The sequence below is a fragment of the Mobula birostris genome, chromosome 2 (genome assembly GCF_030028105.1).
Source record: "Mobula birostris isolate sMobBir1 chromosome 2, sMobBir1.hap1, whole genome shotgun sequence".
NCBI lineage: Eukaryota > Metazoa > Chordata > Chondrichthyes > Myliobatiformes > Myliobatidae > Mobula > Mobula birostris.
In genome coordinates, this window is record NC_092371.1 from 75,787,093 (window position 1) to 75,812,581 (window position 25,489).

A 25,489-nucleotide genomic window follows, 5' to 3' on the forward strand; every position below is an offset into this window, starting at 1 on the left:
AATAATGTATTCATTAATGTATAATGTATACAATGATAATAAATGCACTTTGAAGTCCATGGAAACGAAGGTCAGTGCAGTGAAGCAGCTAGTAGAACTAATGTCTCTCAGTACCAGAGACCCGGTTGCATTCCTGGCCTCTCTGTGGAGTTCAGACGTACTCGCTGTGACTGTGAGTTGTCTCCAGCCACTCCAGTGTCCTCCTACAGCCCAAAGACCCGAGGGTTGGTAGATCAATTTGCCACAAAGTGATCTCCCTGTAGTGCCGGGGGCGGGGGGGGGGGGTGGTCCCTACCTTTTTTTTACGCCGTGGACCAATACCATTAAGCAAGGGGTCCGTGGAGCCCTCAGGTTGGGAACCCCTGTGTGTAGGTGAGTGACAGGATCTGGGGCAAGTTGATGGGAATGTGGGGAGTATTTAGGAGGGGTAGTGGAATTAGTGTAAATGAGTCATTGACACTTTTGCCCGAAGAGCCTGTTTCTATGCTGTCTTTCTATGTCCGTGTCCAATTCTTGCAAACCCAAGTGGTAGGAGTCATTTCCCTCTTGGTTACTGCCTGACCTACTGACTATTTCCAGTATAGTTTGAATAGTGGCAACAAGGCATGTGTGGGGGAAGAGCCTTGGCTTGTGAATTTGTGGTGCTGGCAAAACTGAGGTGAAGAAGGGCAAAGAAGATTTAAGTCATTTTTGGATCTCTTACTTAGGAATTTATTTCTGTCACATTTTATAGAAAAACAGTGTATTGAGGTTTCTTGTCCTCTTGACGCTCACCAATGTCTATATCTTCTGCAAGGTGGGAATTGGCCATACTTGACACTTCTATCTAGAGCAAATTGTCTTGAAGATCTCCAGGAAAAGCTGCAACTCCTGATCCCCTGATCAATCCAACTGTTCCACGCATAAAGCAGGGCCATGGGCCATTTAGTCTGCTGTGAAAGAGCTAGTCCCATTCCTGAGTGCTGATGAGCCTGAGCTCAGATTGTCGACTGCTTATTCCTCCCCTTACCTGTTGAGTTCCTCCAACACGTGTGTGTGTGTGTGTGTGTGTGTGTGTGTCACTCTGGATTTCCAGCATCTGCAGAATCCCTAGTGTTTCCCATTCCTCATTTCTTTTTTTACCCTTTGTCCTTGAAAACATCACTTTAAGTTGTATATCCAACTCTTTTTTTTCTTTTTGATGATTGGAAGGGAGAAAACAACCAGTTCTGTTTAAACTGCCGTAGTTGAGTCTTGGAGGGAGCAAAAGAAGATTGTTCTGAAACAAAAAAAAACACAGTGAACTCTCATCCAAATGCGTTTCTTCCCAGTGTTTGTACTACTTGCTGCCTCAATAAAGCAGTCAACATAAAAGGGCAGCACAGTAGTGTAGTGGTTAGCACAACGCTTTACAGTACGGGTTCAGTTCCTACCACTGCCTGTAAGGAGTTTGTACGTTCTCCCCGTGACCTCATGGGTTTCCTCAGGGTGCTCCGGTTTCCTCCCACAGTCGAAAGCCCTGTCGGTCAGTAGGTTAGATGGTCACTGTAAATTGTCCCGTCGTTAGGCTTGGGTTAAATTGAGGGTTGCTGGGCAGTGCAGCTAGAAGGACTGGAAGGGCCTATTCCGTGCTGTATCTCAATAAATAAATAAATCTAAATAATTCTTCTGAAAGACATCCCACCAGGCTCAAGGACAGCTTCCACCCAGCTTTATAAGTGACGGACTAGTTCCATAGTATGATGAGGCATGATCTTGACCTTGTGTTTACCTCATTATGATCTTGCAGCTTATTGCCTGCCTGTATTTCACTCTCTGTAGCTGTTACACTTCATTCAGCTTTGTTGTTGTTTTACCTTGTGCTACCTTGGGGCTCTGTGTGATGGTTTGATCTATGTGGACAAGCTTTTCACTGTATCATGCTACATGTGACAATAATAAAGCAGAATTGTTCACTGTTCCATCGTTTAGCAAGATCTCGAACAGTGACCCAAACATGTCAGTCTTGAACTAGAGGCTGAAGAGAGAAAATGTCTGAGTCTCAGATTTAAGATTAAAATTTGACTTTTCTTCACATGCAGTTTCTGAGAGAACTTTGCACATCACCATCCTGGCCACATTCTCTTCTCGCAGCTGCCATTGAGTAGAGGTACAGGAGCCTTGGGTCCCACACCACCAGGCTCAGGGACAGTTATTACCCCCAACTATCAGGCTCCTGAACCAGCGTGGATAACATCTCTCACCTCAACTCTGAACTCATTCCGCAGCCTATGAACTCACTTTCAAGGATTCTTTGGCATTATTTATTCATTTTATGTGCACAATTTGTCCTCTTTTTTTGGCGCATTGTTTGCTTGTCAGTCTTGGTGTGTAGTTTTTCATTGATTCTATTGTGTTTCTCTGTTCACTGTGAATGCCTGCAAGAAATTGAATCTTGAGGGAATATTTGATGGCATACAGAATGCGTGCTTTGTACTTTGTACATTCTGTACACTTACTGTTTCCTAATCTCTCCTGAAAGGCTTGGCTGCTAACTAGCAGACGTGATTTCTGTCTGTCAGCTCAGCTCTCAGTGTGAGTAATACTTGCATTTCTCACCCTGGTGTTATCTAATAAAGATGCTTCAACTTGCAGCTGATGCCTTGTTCAGTGTGTAGATGACATTGCCCACAGATATTGGCTGGTGACGCTGACCCTGAGCCTCACCTCCACACACCTCTGTCCGCTCCCCTCTTTGTTGTCAGGCGTCCACCTCCTCCATTCAGCCTTGGGTGAGTCACGATGTTCAGTCCGTGCTAAGTTGGTTTATTATTCTCACGTACCTAGCTACCCAGTGGAAAATGTTTAGCGTGCCATTCATACAGATCATTTCATTACGACAGCACATCGAGGTTGTACAAAGGAAAAACAGCACCAGAATGCAGATTATGTGCAGGCAGACTTACAAAGTGCACGGCCATAATGAGGTAGATTGTGACATCAACAGTCCACCTTCTCGTACCATGGAGCCATGCAAAATTCTGGTAACAGTGAGATAGAAACTGTCCTTGAGTCTGGTGGTATGTGCTTTCAGGCTTTTGTACCTTCTGCCCGATGGGAGGGTGCAGAGGACCATAAGGCGACAGGATCCAGGAGCAGAATCAGGCCATTTAGTCCATTGAGACTGCTCTGCCATTTCATCATGGCTGATCTAATTTTCCTTTCAGCCCGCACCCCTCCATCATTCAACTTTCCTTTCAGTCCACAGCCCCCCCCCCCCCGCCCCATCAGCCATTCATGCTCTGGCCAAACGAGAATCTATCACCCTCTGCCTTAAATATATATAAAGACTTGGCTTCCACAGCTGCATGTTGCAACTAATTCCACAGATTCATCACTCTCTGACTAAAGAAATCCCTTCTCATCTCCGTTCTAAAAGGATGTCCCTCTATTCTGAGGCTGTGTCCTCTGGTCTTAGACTCTCCCACCATAGGAAACATCCTCCCACATCCACACTATTGAGGCCCTTCACTGCTTGATAGGTTTCAATTAGGTTACCCCTCATTCTTCTGAATTCCAGTGAGTACAGGCCCAGAGCCATCAAATGCTTTTCATATGACAAGCTATTCAAACCTGGAATCATTTTTGTGAACCTCCTTTGAAGCCTCTCCAGTTTCAGTACATCTTTTCTAAGATAAGGGGCCCAAAGCTGCTCACTATACTCCCAGTGAGGCCTAGTGCTTTATAAAGTCTCAACATTACATTCTTGCTTTTATGTTCTAGTTCTGTTGAAATGAATGCTAACATTGCATTTGCCTTCTTCACCACAGACTCAACCTGCAAATGAACCTTGAGGGTGTTCTGCACAAGGACTCCCAAGTCCCTTTGCACCTCAAACTTTTGTGTTTTCTCTCCGTTTAGAAAATAGTCAACCCTTTCATTTCTTCTACCGAAGTGCATGACCATACATTTCCTGACACTGTATTCCAGCTGACACTTCTTTACTCATTCTCCCAATCTGTCTAAGTCTTTCTGTACCCTCTCTGTTTCCTCAAAGCTACCTGCCCCTCCACCTGTTTTCATATCACCTGCAAACTTTGCAACAAGGCCATCAATTCCATCATCCAAAACATTGTCATATAACATAAAAAGAACCGGTCCCAACACAGATCCCTGTGGAACGCCACCATTCACCGGCAGCCAACCAGAAAAGGCTCCCTTTATTCCAACTCTTTGTCTCCTGCTAATCAGCCACTGCCTTATCCATGCTAGAATATTTCATACCATGGGCTCGCTGCCTCGTGTGGCACCTTGTCAAAGAACGTCTGAAAATCCAAGTACACAACATCAATCAGTTCTCCTTTGTCTATCCTGCTTGTCATTTCGTCAAAGAATTCCAGCAGATTTGTTGGGCAAGATTTTCCCTTGAGGAAACCATGCTGACTTCAACCTATTTTATCATGTGCCTCAAAGCACCCCAAAACCACATCCTCACAATTGATTCCAACACCTTGCCAACCATTGAGGTCAGTCTAACTGGCCTATAATTTCCTTTCTTCTGCCACTCTCCCTTAGACCATAACACACTGGAGCAGAATTAGGCCATTCAGCCCATCGAGTATACATCCCAGGGTTCTGAAAGAGGTGGCTGAAGAGATTAGGGAGGCACTAGTAATGATTTTTCAAGAATTACTAGATTCTGGAATGGTTCTGGAAGACAGGAAAATTGAAAAAGTCACTCCACTCTTCAAGAAGGAAATGAAGACCATTTTGGGATTCATATATAGGCCTCTAAATAGCATTGAAGGTGTGAGGTTGAGATTGCAAAAGGAGCTGGAAAAGGCATGTAATAAGGGTAATGATACAATGGTAATGGGAGACTTCAATATTGGAGGAGGACACTGGCAGAGCAGAGGTAGTTGATGTTTCTGGGAATAGTTCACAAGGCACAGGATAGTTATGTCCCAGAGAAAACGAAGTTCTTGAATGGAGGGAATAGGCAACCGTGGTTGACAAGGGAAGTTGAGGACTGCATAAAAGCCGAGGAAAGGGCATATAAGGTAGCAAAAGTGAGTGGGAAGTTGAATGATTAGGACGCTGTTAAAATTCAACAAAGGCAACTAAAAAGGATGAAATATGGGGGCAAATTAACCAATAATATAAAGCAGGAAACCAGAAGTTTCTTTCAGTTATATAAAGTGTAAAAGGGATGTGAGAGTTAATATTGGGCCACTGGTAAATGACACTGGTGAGGTAGTAATGTGGGACAAAGAAATGGCAAATGAAGTTAGACCATACGACATAGGAGCAAAGTTAGGCCATTCAGCCCATCGAGTCTGCTCCACCATTCCATTATGGCTGATCCTGGATCCTACTCAACCCCATACACCTGCCTTCTCCTCATATCCTTTGATGCCCTGACCAACCAGGAAACTATCAACTTCCGCTTTAAATGTTCCCATGGATTTGGCCTCCACAGCAGTCTGTGGCGGAGTATTCCACAGGTTCACTACTCTCTGGCTAAAAATATTCCTCCTAACCTCTGTTCAATTTTAAGGCTGTGCCCTCTAGCTCTGGATACCCCCACCATAGGAAACATCCTCTCCACATCCACTCTATCTAGTCCTTTCAACTTTCGGTAGGTTTCAATGAGATTTCCTCACATTCTTCTAAATTCCAGTGAGTACAGGCCCAAAGCTGCCAAACGCTCCTCATATGTTAACCGCTTCATTCCCGGAATCATCCTCATGAACCTCTTCTGGAATCTCTCCAATGACAACACATCCTTTCTCAGATATGGGGCCAAAAGCTGTTGACGTACTCCAAGTACAGTCTGACTAGTGTCTTATAGAGGCTCAGCATTATCACCCTGCATTTATCTTCTATACCCCTTGAAATAAATGCCAACATTGAATTTGCCTTTACCACAGAATCGATCTGTAAATTAACCTTCTGGGAGTCTTGCATAAGGATTCGTAAGTCCCTCTGCACCTTTGATGTTTGAACCTTCTCCCCATGTAGATAATAGTCCACATTATTGTTCCTTTTACCAAAATGCATGATCATACATTTCTCAACACTGTATTCTATCTGCCACTTCTTTGCCCATTCTTCCAATTTGTTTAAGTCCTCCTGCAATCAAATTGCTCCCTCAGCACTACCTACCCCTCCACCTATATTCATATCGCCTGCAAACTTTGCCACAAAGCCGTCAAGTCCATTATCCAAATTAATGACAAACAATGTGAAAAGTAGCAGTCCCAATATTGACCCCTGAGGAACACCACTAGTCACTGGCAGCCAACCAGAAAAGGACCCCTTTATTCCCACTCACTGCCTCCTGCCTGTCAGCCATAGTGACATTTGCAACCTTCCAGTCCTCCGGGGCCATGCCTGAATCAAGTGATTCTTGAAAGATTATGACCAATGCATCGGTTATCTCTTCAGCAACCTCTCTCAGGACTCTGGTCTGCCGTCCAAGTGGTCCAGGTGACTTATCCAACTGAAGACCATTCACGTTTCCTTTGTAATAGCAATGGGGTGTAAACCATCTGGTCCATGTGACTTCTCTAACTTCAGACCTTTCAGTTTCACCCTTTTCGATTTTTGTCCACCTTTTACATTGCCGTTCATTCTGTTGCCTGCAATTTTGCCCCATCAACAGCCTCTCCTTGCTAGGAGTCTCACTACACATTGCCTCTCTTTGTAAACCAACTACCTCATCTTGAGCACTATCGCTCCAGTTTCTGACCCCCTGCTAATTAGCTTAAACCCACCCAAACAACTCCAGGCAACCTGCCCACAAGGGTATTGGTTTCCCTCTGGTCCAGGAGTAACTCATCCCTTTTGTGCAGGTCATACAGTTCTGAGGAAATAGGCGACAGAAGCACTTAGACAGGTCTGGGAGAATGGGCAAAGAAATAGCAGATGGACTACAGTGCCAGGAAGTTTCTGGTCATGCACTTTGGTAAAAGAAATGAAAAGGTCGACTATTTTCTAAATGGAGAGAAATTTCAAAAATCTGAGGCAGAACAGGATTTGGGAGTCATCGTGCAGGATTCCCTGAAGGTTAATTTGCAGGTTGAGTCTGTGATGAGGAAGGCAGATGCAATGTAAGCATTCATTTTAAGAGGATGAGAGTATAAAAGCAAGGATGTAATGTTGAAACTTTATAAAGCACTGGTGAGGTTTTGTGAGCAGTTTTGGGCCCCTCTTCTTAGAAAGGATGTGCTGACACTGGAGAGGGTTCAAAGGAGGTTCATGAAAGTGATTCCAGGAATGAATGGCTTGTCATATGAAGAGCATTTGATGACCCTGGGCCTCTAGTCACTGCAATTCAGAAGAATGAGGGATGACCTCATTTAAATCTGCCAACTGGTGAAAGGCCTTGATAGAGTGGACATGGAGAGGATATTTCTTATGGTTGGACAGTCTAAGACCAGAGGACACTGCTTTAGAATAGAGGAGTGTCCCTTTAGAATGGAGGTGAGGAACTTCCTTTGCCAGAGAGTGATGAATTTTTGAATTCTTTGTCACAGTCAGCTGTGGAGGCCAAATCATTATGTATATTTAAGGAGGAGTTGATAGATTCTTGATTGATTGGGGTACGTAGGGAAATGGGAGACGGAAGGAGATTAGGGCCGAGAAGAAAATTGGATCAGCCATGGTCAAATGGGCTAATTCTGCTAATCTTATGGTTTTATTACACCTCCTCTGGAAAAAATCCCAATGATCCATAAATCTGAACCCCTGCACCCTGCACCAGTTCCCCAGCCACGCATTCATCTGCCAAATCATCCTATTCTTGCCCTTACTGGCACATGGAACAGGCAGCGCTCCAGAGGTTACTACCCTGGAGGTCCTGTTTCTCAGCTTTCTATCTAGCTCTCTAAAATCTCTCCTCAGGACCTCCTCACCTCGTCTACTCATGTCATTGGTGCCAATATGCACCAAGGCTTATGGTTTCTCACCATCGCCCTTGAGAATGCCATGGGCATGATCTAAGACTTCACTGATCCTGGCACCAGGGAGGCAACATACCATCCGAGTGTCTATTTTGCTCTCATAGAACCTCGTCGTTGTTCTTGTGACTAAGGAATATCCTATCAACACTGCAGTCCTCTTTGTCTCGCTGCTCTTTTGAGCCACAGCACCAGACTCAGTGCCAGAGACTGGCCATTGTGGCTCCCCCCGGTAGGTCGTCCCCCGAATAGCATCTATGGTTATATACTTATTATTGAGGGGAATGGCCACGGGTGTTCTCTGCACTGGCTGTGCATTTCCCCTCCTTCTCCTGACAGTCACCCAGTTATCTCTCTCCTGTAAGCTAGAGGTGACTACCTCCCTGTAACTCCTGTCTATCACCTCCTTATTCTCCGTGTGAGTCGCAGGTCATCGAGTTGCTGCTCCAGTTCCTTAATTCATTCTCTCAGGAGCTGCAGTTTTGTGCACCTGGTGAAGGTGGGTTTACCTAGGAGACTGGTGGTCTCCCAGACTTCCCACATCCCTCATTCAGGACAAAACACTGCCCCTGGAAACATTTTCACTATACTCTGCCCTAATAGATGAGGAACGAACAAATAAGAACAGAGAGAGAGTAACTTGGAAGACAATTACCTCACCCAAGCCTGATCTCGCCTAAACCCGATGAGCCAAAGACGCTCTAAAGACTGGCACATTCCAAACCAATGTCCAATTCAAGAATGGCACCTTGAATTATTCTTACTGACCCTTTCTAATGAATCCCTCTTGCTGATTGGTCATTCCTCAACTCAGAGAAACTGCCATGAAGCTCTGCCTTTGAAATCTCCATTGCTGCCCTGATTTTTAAAAAGTAACTCTTTTTAAGCTCCACTGGTGTGGATTGTGCGGAGAGGAGAGAATTTCCGGGGGAAGTGGGTCTTGGATTATGCTGGCTGCTTTACAGAGGCCGTGAGACGTGCAAATAGAAGTTCATTGTTAGAAAGAAATTAAATCTATTGCCCATGTATCCACTGTGTTCCCGAGCTCCTCATCCTATCTAATCCTGAGCTGCCATCTGACCTCATACCCTCTGTCTGAGCTTGCCTCTAATATTCCCCTACTGGCATTGTGCCAACCCATCTGCTGCTCAACCCTCATCCACGCCTCTGCCATCCTGCTATCCCACCACACTCTAGGCACTCGTCCACTGTGATGTGTAGATATCCAGCTCTAATCATGCTCCCTATTGCTCAGTACCTCCCAGCTAGCGTTCAGTTTAAAAACTTCCTCAGTAGTGTTCAAAGTAAGTTTGTTATTAGAGTTACCATTATACTCTGAAATTCGTTTCCTTGCAGGCATTTACAGAAAAAAAAAGAAACAAAAATATTTTATGATAAACTACGCAAACAGCCAAAGACTGACAAATTGCCATTGTGCAAGAGAAGACAAACTATGCAAGTAAAGATAACACTGCAAAATGAGTTGTAAAGAGCCCTTGAACTTGAGTCTGTACGTTGTAGAATCAGTTCAGTGTTGAGGTGAGTGAAGTTATCCACATTGGTTCAGGAGCCTGATGGTTCTGGAATAATAACTGTTCCTGAACCTGGTGGTGTGAGACTGAAGGCTCCTGTACCTCTTGCCTGATAGTGGTGGCGAGAAGAGAGCATGGCCTGGATGATGCAGGTCTTTGATGGATGCTGCTTTGTTGTGGCAACACTCCATATAAATGTACTCGGTGGTGGGGAGGGCTTTGCCTGTGTATCCACCACTTTCTGTAGGCTTGTCCATTCCTGGCATTGGTGTTTCCACATCTCAGATGATGATGCAACCAGTTTGGATACTGTCTTCTGTGCACTATAGATGCTTGTGCAAGTTTCTGCTGACATGCCAAATTGACACAAACTTACAAGAAAGAGGTGCTTCCATGTTGCTTTTGTGATGACGCTTGTGCACAGGCCCCAGGACAGACCCTCTGATGTGTCAACACCAAGGAATTTAAAGCTCCGGCTCCATCCACCTCTTTCCCGAATGAAGACTCCTTCATGGACCTTCGGCTTCTTCCTCCTGTCGTCGTCATGGCTATCCCTCGAGGTCGAGGATGATGGTCTTCATTCTGAAGAAGTGGCCCACGGAGAGAAGACGCCTGTGCGTGTATTTGTTTAACATGTGCTTGATGTTGCACTCCAAGAAGCACACTATACTTCACAAATCAACCAACTAATTCCAGTGGCATGGAAACCACAACAATTGGAGCTGATGGATTTGTTGCAGCCTTCATCCGCCTTCACAGCCGTTGAGTTCGAAGTAACTTTGTCTGCCTGTTCCACCGTTGAGGTCTTGGTTGGATTGTTCTTTGTCAGGGACTCCTGTAGTTGGTAATCAGCTCTTTAGTACTGCTGATGTTGAGTGAGATGCTGTTGTTGTTCGGGTCCCATTAAGGCCTTATCCCTCCCAATCTGTGACTTCCACCAGCCCTTTTAAAAATCATGGACTACTACCACTTCAGAGACTTGAGGACAGATTTTGGGGTGATGCTCAGTTGCTATGCCAACATCAACCACTAGACCGAACAGCCAAGATCTTAAATGGTTGACCTGGTGTTAGGGTCTGACAGTCCTGATGAAGGGTCTCAGCCTGAAACGTCAACTGTTTACTCTTTTCCGTGGATGCTGCCTGACCAGCTGAGTTCCTCCAGCATTTTTTGGTGTGTTGCTTTGGATTTCTAGCATCTGCAGGTTTCCTCGTGTAAGGGTCTAACTGACCTCTTCTGGATCCACTTTTATGCTATGCTGCTTTCCTTTAGATGAGTCATTAAACTTCTCTGACCTTCTGGGCAGATCTGAAAGATCCCACAGAGACAATTTGACAGAAAGCCTTTCAATTCTCTCCAAAATTCTGATCAATATTTATCCTTGAATCAATTTCAGTCAGATCATCATCATCACCATTGTGTGCTATATTGTATTGACGTGGGTGACCCTGGTCTTATCCATGATCATGAAAGTTCTTGGCTAATTTTTCTACAGGTGTGGTTTGTCATTGCCGCCTTCTGGGCAGCATCTTTACAAGACGGGTGACCCGGCAATTCTCAGAGGTTGTCTGCCTGGCATCAGTGGTCACATAACCAGGACTTGTGATCTGCACCAGCAGGGGCTACAGCTTGCCCAAAGGTGAGCTGCAGGATTGCAGGTGGAAGGAGTGTCTTCCACCTCCTTTGGTAGAGACGTAACTCCACCCTGGCACCTAATTCAGTCAGATATCTGAACCATTAAATTAATAATGTTTGTGGAGGCTTGCTGTTCACAAATTGGCAATGCTTTGCAACACCTATGGGGTGTCTATTGGGTACTGGGCAATTAGGCAACGCAGTGATGTAGCTATTAGAAACAGTGCCTCAGCACCAGAGACCTGGGTTGAAACCACAGGCAACTGAGGAGGCCAAGGCATTGGGTATATTTAAGGCAGAAGTTGATAGATTTTTGATTCGTCAGGACATGAAAGGATATGGGGAGAAGGCAGGAGAATGGAACAGAGATGAAATGACAGAGTAGACACCACAGGCCAAATAGCCTAATTTGTTCCTATATCTTACGGTCTCTGTCAGTGTGGAGTTTGCATGTTCCCTGTGTGATTCTGTGGGATTCCTCTGGGCGCTCCCAGCCCTGACACGCCTAAAAAGAACCAGGGACATGTGTCAGAATGCTGTTTCTGGTTTTCAGTTTGTTATTCAACACTGTTGTCACACAGACCTCGGTGAACGTACACCTACTCCTCGGTCTAAGTGCATCACTGTGTAGCTGGGTGTTGGACTTCCTAACCAACAGACCTCAGATAGTCAGGATGCACAAATGATCCTCCCTGCCCATCATCCTCAACACGGTGCTCCCCAGGGCTGTGTGTTGAGCCCATTGTTGCTCACACATGACTGCACGGTCAGACGGCTGAATAATCTCACAAAATGCAGGAGGGACTCAGCAGATCAGTCAGCATCTGTGCAAAAGAGTAAACTGGCAGCGTTCTGGGACGAGACCTTTCTTCAGGATTCCTGCGGACTTTTTCGTATCTCAGTAATCACATTGTCAAGTTCTCTGATGACCTGACAAGTGGTCACCAACAACGATGCCAGGACCACCAGACTCAAAACAGTTACTTTCTCCAAGCAGTAAGGCTGATCAACACCTCCAGCCACCAACTCTATCACCACCTTATTATTTCCTGACAATGACCAACCCAGTGTCACCTTATGGACCTACAATCAATCTATGGGTATCAGCTTATCAGCTATCTTGTGTATTTATATTTATTGTGGGTTTTTTTTGTGCTGCATCGGATCCAGAGTAACGATTATTTTGTTTTCTTTTACACTGGTGTACAGGAAATGACATTAAACAATCTTAAATTTCCTCCCACATTCTAAAGCCACGTGGGATGGTAAGTTAATTGGACGCATAAATAGGGCCTAGTGTGTAGATGAGTGGTAGTATCATTTAATCTCGATTTCAACATTTAAGAGAAGATTGAGATAAATACATTGATGTGAGGGGTTATGGAGAGCTATGGTCCAGGTGTAGGTCGATGGGACTGGGCAGAATAATAGTTTGGCACGGTCTAGATGTTCCAAAGGGTCACCTTCTGTACTGTAGTGCTGGATGACTCTATTTGTGAGATTTACTGAGAACGTGGGGAGAATACAATTAGCGTAAATGGGTGGTAGAAATGCTTTGCTGTTTCCACGTTGAGTTGTAACGCACTCTGGGACACACAGAATTGGTTGAAAAACCATACAACTGCAGCAATAATATGAAGTCAGTTTGTGTAAATGTGAGTAAACAGAGCTTGCCAGAGCCAGCTGCTCATAGTGTTTGTGATCTGGTCAAGCAGCACGGGCGGCCACTAATCCCAGTGTCGGAGGCTTAATGCATTCTGACAGGACTGGCCTACATGCTGACGTCTGCGTTCTGCCATCGTGTTATTCTGCAGCTCTGCTGGTAATCCTAGAACTGCTGCCCTAACAGTGAGCAGCTGGCATTAAGTGTTGTTCCAGGAAAATGATCTGAACAGGGCACAAACCAGCAGCATTTGTATATGGAAAATCAATGTGTGAATAATATACACACACATGCATACAGTGTATACTGTATGCATGCATGTGTGTGTGTATATATATATATATATATATATATATATATAGTATTTATATCATTATGTATACTATATAGTGTATGCGCACACACACACACACACACACACACACACACACACACACACACTCACTCTTATTGGAAGGACTTATCAAATTGTTTGGTAGTTGCAATGGAAGGTGATATTATAATGTCTCTGCCTGATCCTAGACCAGAGAGAACATTTGAGCTGCTACCACAGGGCATTTGGTATGGTTTTGCTCTGGTCAACGAGAGGAGTATCTGGGGTGGTTGGAGTCTTTTTCCTGCTTGTCTCTGGTCCACATTTGGTGCGTGGCACTGGTCGGTGTCTTTCCTTTTGGTGTCTCTCCCAACTATTGTACGTCATTGCAACCCAGATGGTGGCTCTTTCCTGCTTCTCATCTGAGACTGGGTGGGTGTTTAACAGCAACTCAGAATTGGGTTTTTTATCACTGTCATACGTATGTCGTGATGTTTGTTGTTTTGCAGCAGCTGTGTAGTGCAATACATTAAAAAAAACTGCAAATTACAATGTGAGAAAGTATATATAAACTGCTATAAGTAGTGCAAAGAGAGAGCAAAAGTAGTGAGGACATGTTCATGGGTTCATTGTCTGTTCGGAAATCCAATGGCAGAGGGAATGTTGAGTGTGTGTCTTTAGGCCCCAGTACCTCAAGGGCTCCCAACTTCTTTTTTATACCATGCACCCCTACCATTAACTGAGGGGTCCATGGACCCCAGGCTGGGAACCTCTGTACCTCCTCCCTGACGATAGCAACGTGAAGAGGCCGTGAATGATATGGGTCTTTGGCGATGGATGTTCCTTCTTAATCAGAACAGCACGTGATGTCCACATACTGTTACCTGAATCATGTGAAGTTGCACTTGGGTGGCTTAGGACAATGTTGATGCTGTAATTACAACCAAAAAAAATACCATGTAGCATAAATCACCAAAATAGGACTCAAAACTAGAAAGTGTAGTGATCAGAGGGGTTTGAACTTTGAACTCCAAGGAAGAATGGTCAGGCTGATGGAACTCAGTGCTGAAGAATGCAAAGTCAGTGTGAATAAGAAGAGGCAATGTGCTTTTGGGCAGTAAAGAGACAGTAAAGTTGGGGAGGTATGGTAGTGTAGTGTCAGTGACCAGGGTTCGATTCCCCCGCTGCCTGTAGGGAGTTTGCACGTATCCTCTGGGTGCTCTGGTTTCCTCCCACAATCCAACGATGTACGGGTGAGTAGGCCGATCGGTCACATAGGGGTAATTGGGCAGTATGGGCTTGTCAGGCCAGAAGGGCCTGTTACCGTGCTGTATCTCTAAATCTACTTATCACATGTACATCAAAACATACAGAGAAATACATCGTTTCTGTTACCAACCTAAATAAGTGCTGGCGGCTGCCTGCACGTGTCACCACATATTCTGGCGCCAACATAGTAAGTCCACAGTGGTCAGCAGGACAACACAAGCAGCAGCAACAACAACAGAACTAAACAAGCTTCTTTAATTACCCACCCACCCACTCACACACAGACAGACAGGCTGCCTCTGGACCTCCAGTCCTTGGCTCTCAGAATGGCAAATATTGAGCCTTAACCCCCATGCACCCCCCCCCCCCGTCCTGTCCCTGGCTCAGACTTACAGACATTAGGCCTCTGTGCCAGACAAGCTGACCCAGGGGCTTTGACCTTTGGGCCTTCCTCCAGGAAGGGAAGTGAAAACCAGAATGGGGGATGGACAAAGAGAGAAGTGGAGGGGTGGGGGGGTAGAACAAGTTAGAGAAATCGATATTCATGCCATGAGGTTACAGGCTACCCAGATGGGATATGAGGTGTTGCTCCTCTATCCTGAGTGTGGGACTAGAGGAGGGCATGGATTGATATGTTGAAATGGGAATGTGAAAACCTTTGCTTTCCATAGACGCTGCTCAACCCTCTGACTTCCTCCAACAGCTTGCTCTTTTAATATAACATTACATGGACGAGGGAGCTTAACAAGATCAAGTTCAAATTCAAATTCAAGTTTAACTGCCACAGTCTCTTTGGGGGCTTTGCTATTGCTGCATGGTGAATGGTGGGGAAGGGGTGTGTTGAAGCTTTTTGCTGGAGCAAGTGGGAGGAGGGGAGATGGGAGGGTTGACACAGGTTTGCTGCTGCTTGTGTGGGGAGAGGGAGCTTTCGGGTTCTAACATTTTTCTGTCATTCATTCTTTGGGTGTTTTTTTGCCCTGTTTCATGGATGTCTGCAAAGAGCAAGAATTTCAGGTTGTATACTGTAGGCATTCTTCCATATTAAATTGAACTTTTGAACCATACACATGAAATAGTGTTCCTCTGGAGCCGAGGTGCAAAACAGACAACCAACAGCACGCAGCACATATAACACATACAATTATGATTGCAGGAAAACATTCAGGTGTGTGTGTGTGTGTGTATATATATATATATATATATAAAAAATTAAAAGTAATAATATAACCCAAGTCCTTGAGTGTTATGGCTTGTAGAATAATGATGCATGGATGTTGTCTTGGACAACAAGCGACCCCAAGGCATGAATGAGGGCCTGGTCTGCGCCACAACAGAGGCCATGCTGCTTCACCACCGTCAGTCTGGCCAATGAACCAGTGAATATTTCTGCAAGAACAGCCCACACCAGTTCCTCATATCCTGCAGTTCTCCTGCAAGTGAAGGTTATCCAGCTTGCCTTCCACCGAGCAAACACTGGAGGGGAACACTGATGGGAAGGGCCAGCCTCTAAGCCAGTGCGCAATCCACTGGCCCACAGCCAGCACTGGCGTCTCTTTCCTCGGTGGCCACAGCAGGAGACCCCAAGTCAACTAAGGCCTCTTTTAGCTCCCCCACCATCGGTTTCGCCAGTGAACTATCCATTTAATGGTCACATCATTTAATCCTATTACAGATGTGACCTTTGTTCCTCTCAATGTCCTCTCCCACTTTTTTTCTACTTAGACCAGCTTGCTTTCTTTGTTCTGATGAAGGCTCTCTGAGGTGAAGAGTTGGTCAGCTTAAATAATACAGGGGGATGAGCAAAAGAAAGACTTTATAAGACATTGATGAGGCCTCACTTGGAGTATTGTGAGCAGTTTTGGGCCCTTTGTCTAAGAAATGGTGTACTGACATTGGAGAGGGTTCAAAGAAGGTTCACAAAAATGATTCTGGGATTGAAAGGCTTATCATGTAGAAGTGTTTGATGTCTCTGGGCCTCCACTCACTCATTGAAATATATTGAATATTGAAAGGCCTTGATAGAGTGGGTGTGGAGAGATTGTTTCCAAAGGTGGGAGAGTCCAAGAGCAGAGGATACAGCCTCAGAATAGAGGGGCATCCACTGAGAATGGAGATGAGGAGGAATTTCTTTAGCCAGAGAGTGGTGAATCTGTGGAATTTGTTGTCACAAGTGGCTGTGGAGGCCAATTCATTGGGTACATTTAAGGCAGAGGTTGATAGATTATTGATTAGTTGGGGCATAAAGGGTTCCAGGGAGATGGCAGGAGATACATCAGCCATCATGCAGAGCAGACTCAGTGAGCCAGGTGGCATCATTCTGTTCCTGTATCTTATGGAAAGTGGGGTTAGTGGTCAGCATTGCTGCCTCCATACTAGACAGTGATGCAACCAGTCTGAATGCCCCAAGGTACATTTACAGAAATGTAGATGTCTTACCAGGTCTGTGTATAGAAATGTAGATGTTCTTAGAGTGTTGGGTTTGCACTCCATGTCCAGGAGGATGTGGGACCTTTTGTGATTTAGAGCAATGTGGCTGCTGCTGCCATTGGGGAAGAAGTACAGGAGCCCAAGGTCCCACACCACCAGGTGCAGGAGCAGTTATAAACACGAGATCCTGCAGATGCTGGAAATCCAGAGTGATGCACACAAGGTACTGGAGGAACCCAGCAGGTACTGAGAACGTGAGTTGCAGAATCCTGGAAAGTGAGTCATGGTTGTGGAATTAGTTCAACCAGGAAGCTCCTGATAACTTCACTCAGCTCAACACTTAAGAGAAATGGCGGTTTCTGAGTAACGCATACAAAATTCTAGAGGAAGCTTGGATCCTACAGACTCATTTTCAAGGACTGTACAACTCATGTTCTCAGTATTGTCTAATTATTATTCTTAGTTTTTTTTGTTTTTGCACAGTTTGCCTTTTGCACATTGGTTGCTTGTCAGTCTTTGTGTGTGGTTTTTGTTGACTTTATTGTATTTCTTTGTTCTACTGCGAATGCCTACAAGAAAACGAATCTCAGGATAGTATCGGGTGACATATACGTACTTTGGTAATAAATTCACTTTGAACTTTGAGTTTGTGCCAGCAGAAAGTGATTTGGTAGCAGCTTTCAAAGAGGGTCAAATAACTTGGAAGAGAGGGAGAATGAGGGCCATGGTTGAACGAGCAGTGTAACTTGTGAGCTAGCTGATGTGGCTTCTGAGATGATGGTCTTCTTTCACTTGACAGGGTTTCCTGTTCTTTTCAGTCTTGATTTGGGATAATGTAATGTTGCCTCTTCCACCTACAGGAGCATGACATCGAAACTGCACATGGGGTGCTGCACGTGACCATGAGTGGGACCCCTAAGGGGAACAGGCCTGTCATCTTAACCTACCACGACATCGGTCTCAATCGTAAGTCCTTTTAATTTCCCTCCTTCTTTGGGGGACCTTGGAGGTAAACTGATTTGCCATCCTATGGCTAAATATCTGAATGCCATTGTGCAGGTTAGGGATCATGGCATCTATTTTGCATACAGTAGGTTTTTGTCAAGAGCTACAGTATAATAGACAGATGATCTGATTTAGGGATACAATGGATTCTGGTTAATTGGACTATCGGTTAATTAGGGCATCTGCTTATTTGGAACAGCTCTTAAAGAACAAACACTAATTAAGAAAATAGCTGGGATTGCCTTTAGTTTATTTGGGACACTATGCTGCTTAATTGGGACAGGAGACTGATGCCGAACAGCTTCTAATTAGATCCAGTCGTGTGAACTTGTTTGGCTGTTAGACACTACACCATGCTTAGAGCAAACAGTTTTTAAATAGCGTCAGTTGCATGTTTGTGTTCAAAAAGCAGTGATTTTTGTTACTGATAGTCAATGAGAAATCAGCACCAAGACAATCTAGTATTGATTTGTTCACTACGGTTTCAAGCATTCAGGCTTGGAGAAGCCAGAAATGACCGGGAGTGAAAATGAAACTATTTCACTACTTCAAGTTAGGAACTACGAAGAATTTAAAGCTATCAACAGTCATCTTCCATGTTACCTTTGTTCCCCAGTGGACGACCGGCGCTCACCGGTGTCTCCAAGTAGCTGTTTGCATACGGCGGTGGCACACCCTGGTACTCTGCTTTGACAGGTGGGCTAGCCAACAGGTCTCGTAAGCCTGTGAGATGGGGATATACCTGTCCTCGTATGTGAAGTCAGCTGTGGCGGACTGGGCGGATGCCATCTATGGTGAGGTCCAACGGCCAGGAAGGCAGTTCTGCAATGCTTCATGAAGAGTGATGGACATGCCGAGGCATAGAGGTCATGGTCATCTACTGCAACTGAAGAAGACCCCAGCTGTGACTCATCTGATACCACTGGGCCCAGACTTCTGAGGTTGAGAGAATGGAACTGCCCCAGCTCAATGGCTTTTCCACTTTGAAACTCTAACGCACAGGTTTCCTGTCGTCGTGAGATACCCCCAGTAATACTGATAGTGTTCTCATTTGTTCTGTATTTCATTTAAATGCATAATTTGATACTCAGTTAAACGGTAATTTGTCTTTTTATACCTTCTTAACTATTTCCATGAAACTTGGGGCAGCTGCTTAATTGGGTCAAAATATACATTGGTCCTGATGTGTCCCAATTAACTGGAATCCACTGTAATTACTGGAGAGTGCTGTTGCTGTACTATCTTTTTGATAGCGTAGAATCATTAAATCCACCTGTTAGGGCCTTGGTTTAGTTCAGATGATAAACAGCATCTCTAACAATGCAACATGTTCAGGAATGCACTAGAATGCCCTGCAGCTAAACTTGAACCCAGAACTTATTCAGACAGAAATACTATCCCCAGAGCCAAAACTGGCAATGCACTGACACCTTGATAAGTAGCAGTGTCAGGAAAAGTAGGAATGTCATGGGTACAATGTAAGATGGAAATTGGGATGAGTGGGAAATGATTGATGAGGGGTTATAAGGTTCTATTATTGGCCCTTGTGTTGGTGTTAGGGTGAATTCTGGAGTTATGGAATATGGCAAATATTAATTTCAACAGCAATCAGTCTTCAGTTCTGAATGTGGATTGTAGACTGAGTTTAAAATGCAGCTCAGAACAGTGGTCTTATCTGGAGCTGTAGACTGGGCTTGACTGCAAACCAGAAAACATCCCTTTGACCTGATATGTCTGCGTATGCGTGAGTGCAGCTCAGAGTCAACAGTGACTAACATTGATTTTGGGTGTCTAGAGCGTTGGTGATTGAAAATTACATGCAACTCAAAGGATGCATTATGAATGCATTGGAACTATAGAAATTGTCCTGATGTTACCTTTGATCTTTTGCATATAAAAATGTGGTGTAATGTTGGGTCAGGGAGCCTCTCTTCAGAGTGACTCTAAATGCTGTCAGCTTGTGCATCTTGAATAAAGTCTTTTATACTTCCAGCTGCATGTCTCTGGTGGCTTTCGTTGACAGAAGGACCAGTTGGGATGAGTTTGGCCTTGGTCAATACCTGTGGACTTAGCCAATGGATTATACGTTCTATAAATGAGTACATAACATCATGAGTAGGCAGTTGACCTCTCAAAGAGAGAGGCAGTGTAAAGGAGAAATTGGGACATGTGGGAAACGATTGGTGAGGAGTTATAAGGCTCTATTATTGGCTTGTATGTTGGGATGGGTGAGTCCTTGGTGAACGAACCTATGGACTTGGCAAATGTTCTATACGTTCTATAATTGGGTACGTAGCATCAAGAATAGGCAGTCAGCTCTCAGACCTGCTGCCAATTATTGAGATCCTGACTGATATCTACCTGGGCTCAGTTTGGTTCCTGAAACCTTTTCTGTGCTGCTGGGAATAAGTGGCAAGACCAAACCAATGAAATTGTCAATGTGCATCCATTAAAACCCAGGCCAGAGAAGAGTGGATGTGTCCGGTAAACTCTGGAGGGAGCGTAGATTGGACAAGAGCATGGCCTGGTTTGCATTCTGATGAGACTCCCGCAGAGCAATTGAGCTGAATGTCACGTTTCTGAGGTCAACACTGAACATGGAAAAATGTTATGTTGGATTTGCTGGTGTTTTGTTCTCTTTGTTCATCCCCCCCCTCCAACTCTGTTTTACCTGTTTTCCCCACAGACAAATCTTGCTTCAACACATTGTTTAACTACGAGGACATGCAGGAGATCACACACCACTTCGCCGTGTGTCACGTCGATGCCCCTGGACACCAGGAGGGAGCTCCGCCTTTCCCTACAGGGTAAGGGCTTTTGCACTTGCTGTGTTGTTATCCTTTAACATTGGAGCCGTGGTAGATCGTTCAGCCCCTTCACTGAGATCACAGCTGTTCCAAAACCCTTTCCTACCCTGTGTGGTGCATTTAGCATATCGTGTTACAGCACCAGTGATCAGTGTTCTACTCCCACCGCTTGTCTGTGGGGAATCTGTATGTTCTACCTGTGGCCATGTGGGTTTCCTCCGTTTTCTACCCACATTCCAATTTGGACAGCTTAGGCTTAATAAGTTGTGGGTTAAAGGACTGTGTGTGTGTGTGGAGTGAGGGAGGAACAAGGCTGTTTTTGCTGTTGTGTTCCGTGTTGTTCTGGCGAGCATGGCGGGCATGCTATGTCTGTGCCGGATGCGTGGCGTCACTTGCTGATGACCCTAGCGCATCCTCGGACCGTGATGCTCGTTGATGCAAACAATGTGTTTCGCCATGTTTTGATGTAGATGTGACAAATCTTTCTTTACCCTTGCCGACAGAAGCCTTTTTGTCACCAGTGCCCCTTCCTGCTGGATATGTTTCCAACAGTCTAGGACCAGGGGCACAGCTTCTGTATTCAAGGATACTCCTTCAGGAATTTCTTTAGCCAGAGGGTGGTGAATCTGGAATTCTTTGCCACAAATGGCTGTGGAGACCAAGTCATTGGGTATATTTAAAGTGGAGGTTGATAGATTCTTGATTAGTAAGGGCGTCAAAGGTTACAGAGAGAAGGCAGGAAATAGATAATAAATCAGCCATGATCGAATGGTGGAGCAGATTTGATGGGCCAAATGGCCTAATTCTGCTCCTATATCACGTGGTCTTATTAAATGGGTTCAATTTTCCCTTTTAAGTTTCTTCTCTTTACCCCCATCCCTTTCTTGTCATTCTAGTCAAAAGGCACAGCATGACACCCAGTCACCTTGCCCCATTTCTGTCAAAGTTCAAAGTAAGTTTATTAATAAATACATATATGCCACCATATACAACCCTGCGATTCATTTTCTTGCAGGCATACTCAATAAATCCAATAACCATATTAGAATCAATGACTGGGTGTACAACCTGTCTGCAAAGCCAACAAAAACTGTGCAAGTAAATAAAAAGAAAAAAGGGCAATAAATATTGAGAACATGAGGTGAAGAGTCCTTGAAAGTGAATCCCTAGATTGTGGGAACAGTTCAGTGATGGGGCGAATGAAGTTATCCCCTCTGGTTCAAGAGTCTGATGATTGAGGGGTAATAACTGTTCCTGAAACTGGTGGTGTGAGTCCTGAGGCTGCTGTACCACCTTCCTGATGGCAGCAGTGAGAAGAGAACATGACCTGGGTGATGGGGTTCCCTGGTGATGGATGCTGCTTTCCTGTGACAACACTCCATGAAGATGTGCTCAGTGGTGGGGAGGCTTTACCTGCGATGGACTGGACCACATCCTCTACTTGTCAAAGTTTTAGATGTCATGCCAAATCTTCTCAAACTCCGGAGGAAGTAGAGGCATTGCCATGCTTTCTTCGTAATTACACTTGTGTGCTGGCTCCAGGACCAGGCCTCTGAAATATCACCAAGGAATTTAAAGTTGTTAACCCTCTCCACCTCTGATCCCCCGATGAGGACAGGCTTACGGATCTCCGGTTTTCTTCACCTGAAGTCAATGATCAACTCCATGGTCTTGCTGACACTGAACAGATTGTTGTTGTGGCACCACTCAGCCAGATTCTCAGTCTCCCTCCTAACTGCTGATTCATCACCATCTTTGATTCGGCCAGCGACAGTGGTGTCATCAGCAAACCTAAATATGGCATTGGAGATGTGCTCAGCCACACTGTCGTACGAGTAAAGCGAGTAGAGTGGGGGCTAAGCACGCACCATCATGGTGCACCAGTGATGGAGATTGTGGAGAAGATATTGTTGCCAACCCAAACTGACTGGGCTCTGTAACCAAGGAAATCGAGGATCCAATTATACAAGGAGGTACTGAAGCCAAGGTCTTGAAGCTTATTGTTTGGTTTTGAGGGGATGATGGTACTGAATGCTGAGCTGTAGTCAATAAGAATCATCCTGATTCATGCATCTTTGCTGTCCAGATATTCCAGGCTTGAGTGAAGAGCCAATAAAATGGAAACTCCTACAAAAGGTAGTGGATATGGCCCAGTCCATCATGGGTAAAGCCCTCCCCACCATTGAGCACATCTATATGGAGTGTTGTTGCAGGAAAGCAGCATCCATCATCAGGGAACCCCATCACCCAGGTCATGTTCTCTTCTCACTGCTGCCTTAGGCTCACACCACCAGGTTCAGGAACAGTTACCACCCCTCAACCATCAAGCCTTGAACCAAAGGGGATAGCTTCACTTAATGCCACTTGCACCATCATTGAAATGTTCCACAACCAATGGGCTCACTTTCAGGGACTCTTCATCTCATGTTTATGACATTTATTGTTTATTTATTTTTGTATTTACACAGTTTGTCTTTTGCACACTGTTTGAATGCCCAGGTTGGTGCGGTCTTTCATTGATTCTATTATGGTTATTATTCTATTATGAATTTATTGAGTATGCCTGTAAGAATATGAATCTCAGGGTTGTATATGGTGACATATATGCTCTTTGATAATAAATTTACTTTGAAATGTCATCTGCTGTGGATCTGTTGTGGTTTGCCCTTCCTAGTGTGGAGCTGCTTTATGTACAGTTAACAGTGCCAGAATATAGGTCACTTGTCTTGGGGAGGAGTCTGTAGCAGGTGGGCACAACTGCAAGCTCCACACAATTGGAGATAGAGATTATTGCTAAAGTTGTGTGATTAAAAGAGACTCGGAAATAAAGTTCTGATGACTTGGCATGTGATAAGGAATATGTAACTGAGAGAACAGCTAAGCTAAAGAGTGTAATGTAACACAGGCCAATAACCCAAAGCAGAGACAGATGAAGCAGGCAACTAAAACTGTGACCTTGATTTTTTCAAAGACAATTATATCAAGATGTACTCAATGGCCACTTTGTTAGGTACACCTGGGCATCTGCTTGTTAATGCAATATCCAGTCAGTGCATAAAAGCATGCAGATATGGTCAACAGGTTCAGTTATTCAGACCAAACATCAGAATGGAGAAGAAATGTGATCTAAGAGACTTTGACTGGGGAATGATTGTTGGTGCCAGGCAAGTTGGTTTGAGTATCTCAGAAACTGCTGATCTCCTGGGATTTTCGCACACAATAATCTCTAGAGTTTGTGAAAAACAAGAAAAAACATGCAGTTAGAGGCAAATCTGTGGGTGAAGCACCTTGTTAATGAGAGAGGTCAGAGGGAATGGCCAGACTAGTTCAAGCTGACAGGAAGACAACAGTAACTCAAATAACCACATGTTCAAAAACTGGTGTGCAGAAGAGCATCTCTGAATGCACAACACGTCGAACCTGGAAGTTGATGGGCTACAGCAGCAGATGATCATGAACATGCACTCAGTGGCCATTTTATGAGCTACGGGGTCTACTGAATAACGACGGCACTGAGTGTATGCAGAATATAAGCTATCAATAGAAAACTAAGGATGTGTGGGAATCATTCCTTTCCCCTGAAGATCTATGAAGCTGGCAATAGTAACTGCAGCTTTGACGATTTCATTGTGGGAGTGCAGGGTTTTGGAAATACATTCTATTTTGTTTCTATCCATCAACACGATGGAAAGGATTCGGGGGTGGGGGGTCTCTCACTGCAGTGTACCACGTGCAATTTAGATCAGATACAGGTCCTATGGGTAGCAAAGGGTTAGACCAGAGATTCCCAAACTTTTTTGTGCCACGTACCAATTCCAATAAGCAGGATGTCCATGAGCCCCTGATTTAGAGGAATATTGGCAAATGCAGGTAGCTGGGACTAGCTTAGATGGGCATCTTCATTGGAATGGATGGGTTGGTCTAAAGGTTCTGTTTCAATGCGGTATGAACCTGCAGTGATGCTGACTCCAAGCTTCTCCCCCAGGTTACGGCAGGATTCTGTTGATGTGAATGAGAGGTCATGGGTTAAGGGTGAAATGTGAAATCTTTAAGGGGATCATGAGGAGGAACTTCTTCTCTCGGAGGGTGGCCAAAGTGTGGAACATGCTGCCAGTGCAAGCAGTGGTTGTGGGGTCGACTTCAACATTGAAGAGACATTTGGATGGGTACACGGATGGGAAGGGCATATAGGTCTATGGTCCAAATGCAGGCCAATGGAACTAGGAAGATTAATGGTTCAGCATGGACTAGATGGACCAAAAGGCCTCTTTCTCTGCTGTTGTGTTCTATGACTATGTGAACTGTCGTGACCCAGCACATGCCAGAAGATGCCTGCAGCCAGCAAAGCCATCCCACCAATTTCTCAAACACATTTGTATCTGTCAGCTGTACCTAAAGCAAGCATTCAGAATCTGGGATGACCTGTGTTTTAAATACATGGCAAATGAGTGAAGGTGGGACCATCTCTGTTTTTTTATACATGGAAAATGAGTGACATGGATAATTAGTTACAGGAGAGTGTTTACTATCACTGGGAAGAACACTGTCAATGTTCCCTCTGATTTTTTTTGCAGTTGCGTGGATCAGCCATTGCTCTGAGCAGGAAATTTTTACACAGCCTGAAAACTGCACAGCACTTTAAATGCTTTTTTTTTGTAATATCATACTATGAATATTTAGAATGAAAATTGAAAAATCACATACTTTTGTGTATAATGAAATACAGTTGAACAAAAAAAAATCTTTTACATTTTGTCAACTACTTCTTGTCCCTCTTTATTCCGGCTGCATGGCAACAAAGGCTATGTGCGTGGGAGCATTTCAGTTACTGTGTGGCCACAGAGCTTAGGGGGAACAGTGGGCACTGTTGTTGGCGTTGTAGTTTTTCCATTGTGTCACCTACTTGAATGGCCCATGTA

The 25,489-nt window shown here is 44.7% G+C and overlaps 1 protein-coding gene across 3 annotated transcripts in view; it reads left to right on the plus strand.

Annotated features, from left to right (window-relative positions):
• LOC140187751 (protein NDRG3-like) overlaps window positions 1-25,489 on the plus strand; it is a 144,981-nt gene that overhangs the window by 69,670 nt on the left and 49,822 nt on the right. For all 3 annotated transcript variants that reach the window (XM_072243421.1, XM_072243440.1, XM_072243430.1), the window contains exons 4-5: window positions 17,619-17,724; window positions 20,450-20,570. In XM_072243421.1, coding sequence (XP_072099522.1) covers window positions 17,619-17,724; window positions 20,450-20,570 — 227 coding nt within the window. The remainder of the gene's footprint in view (window positions 1-17,618; window positions 17,725-20,449; window positions 20,571-25,489) is intronic.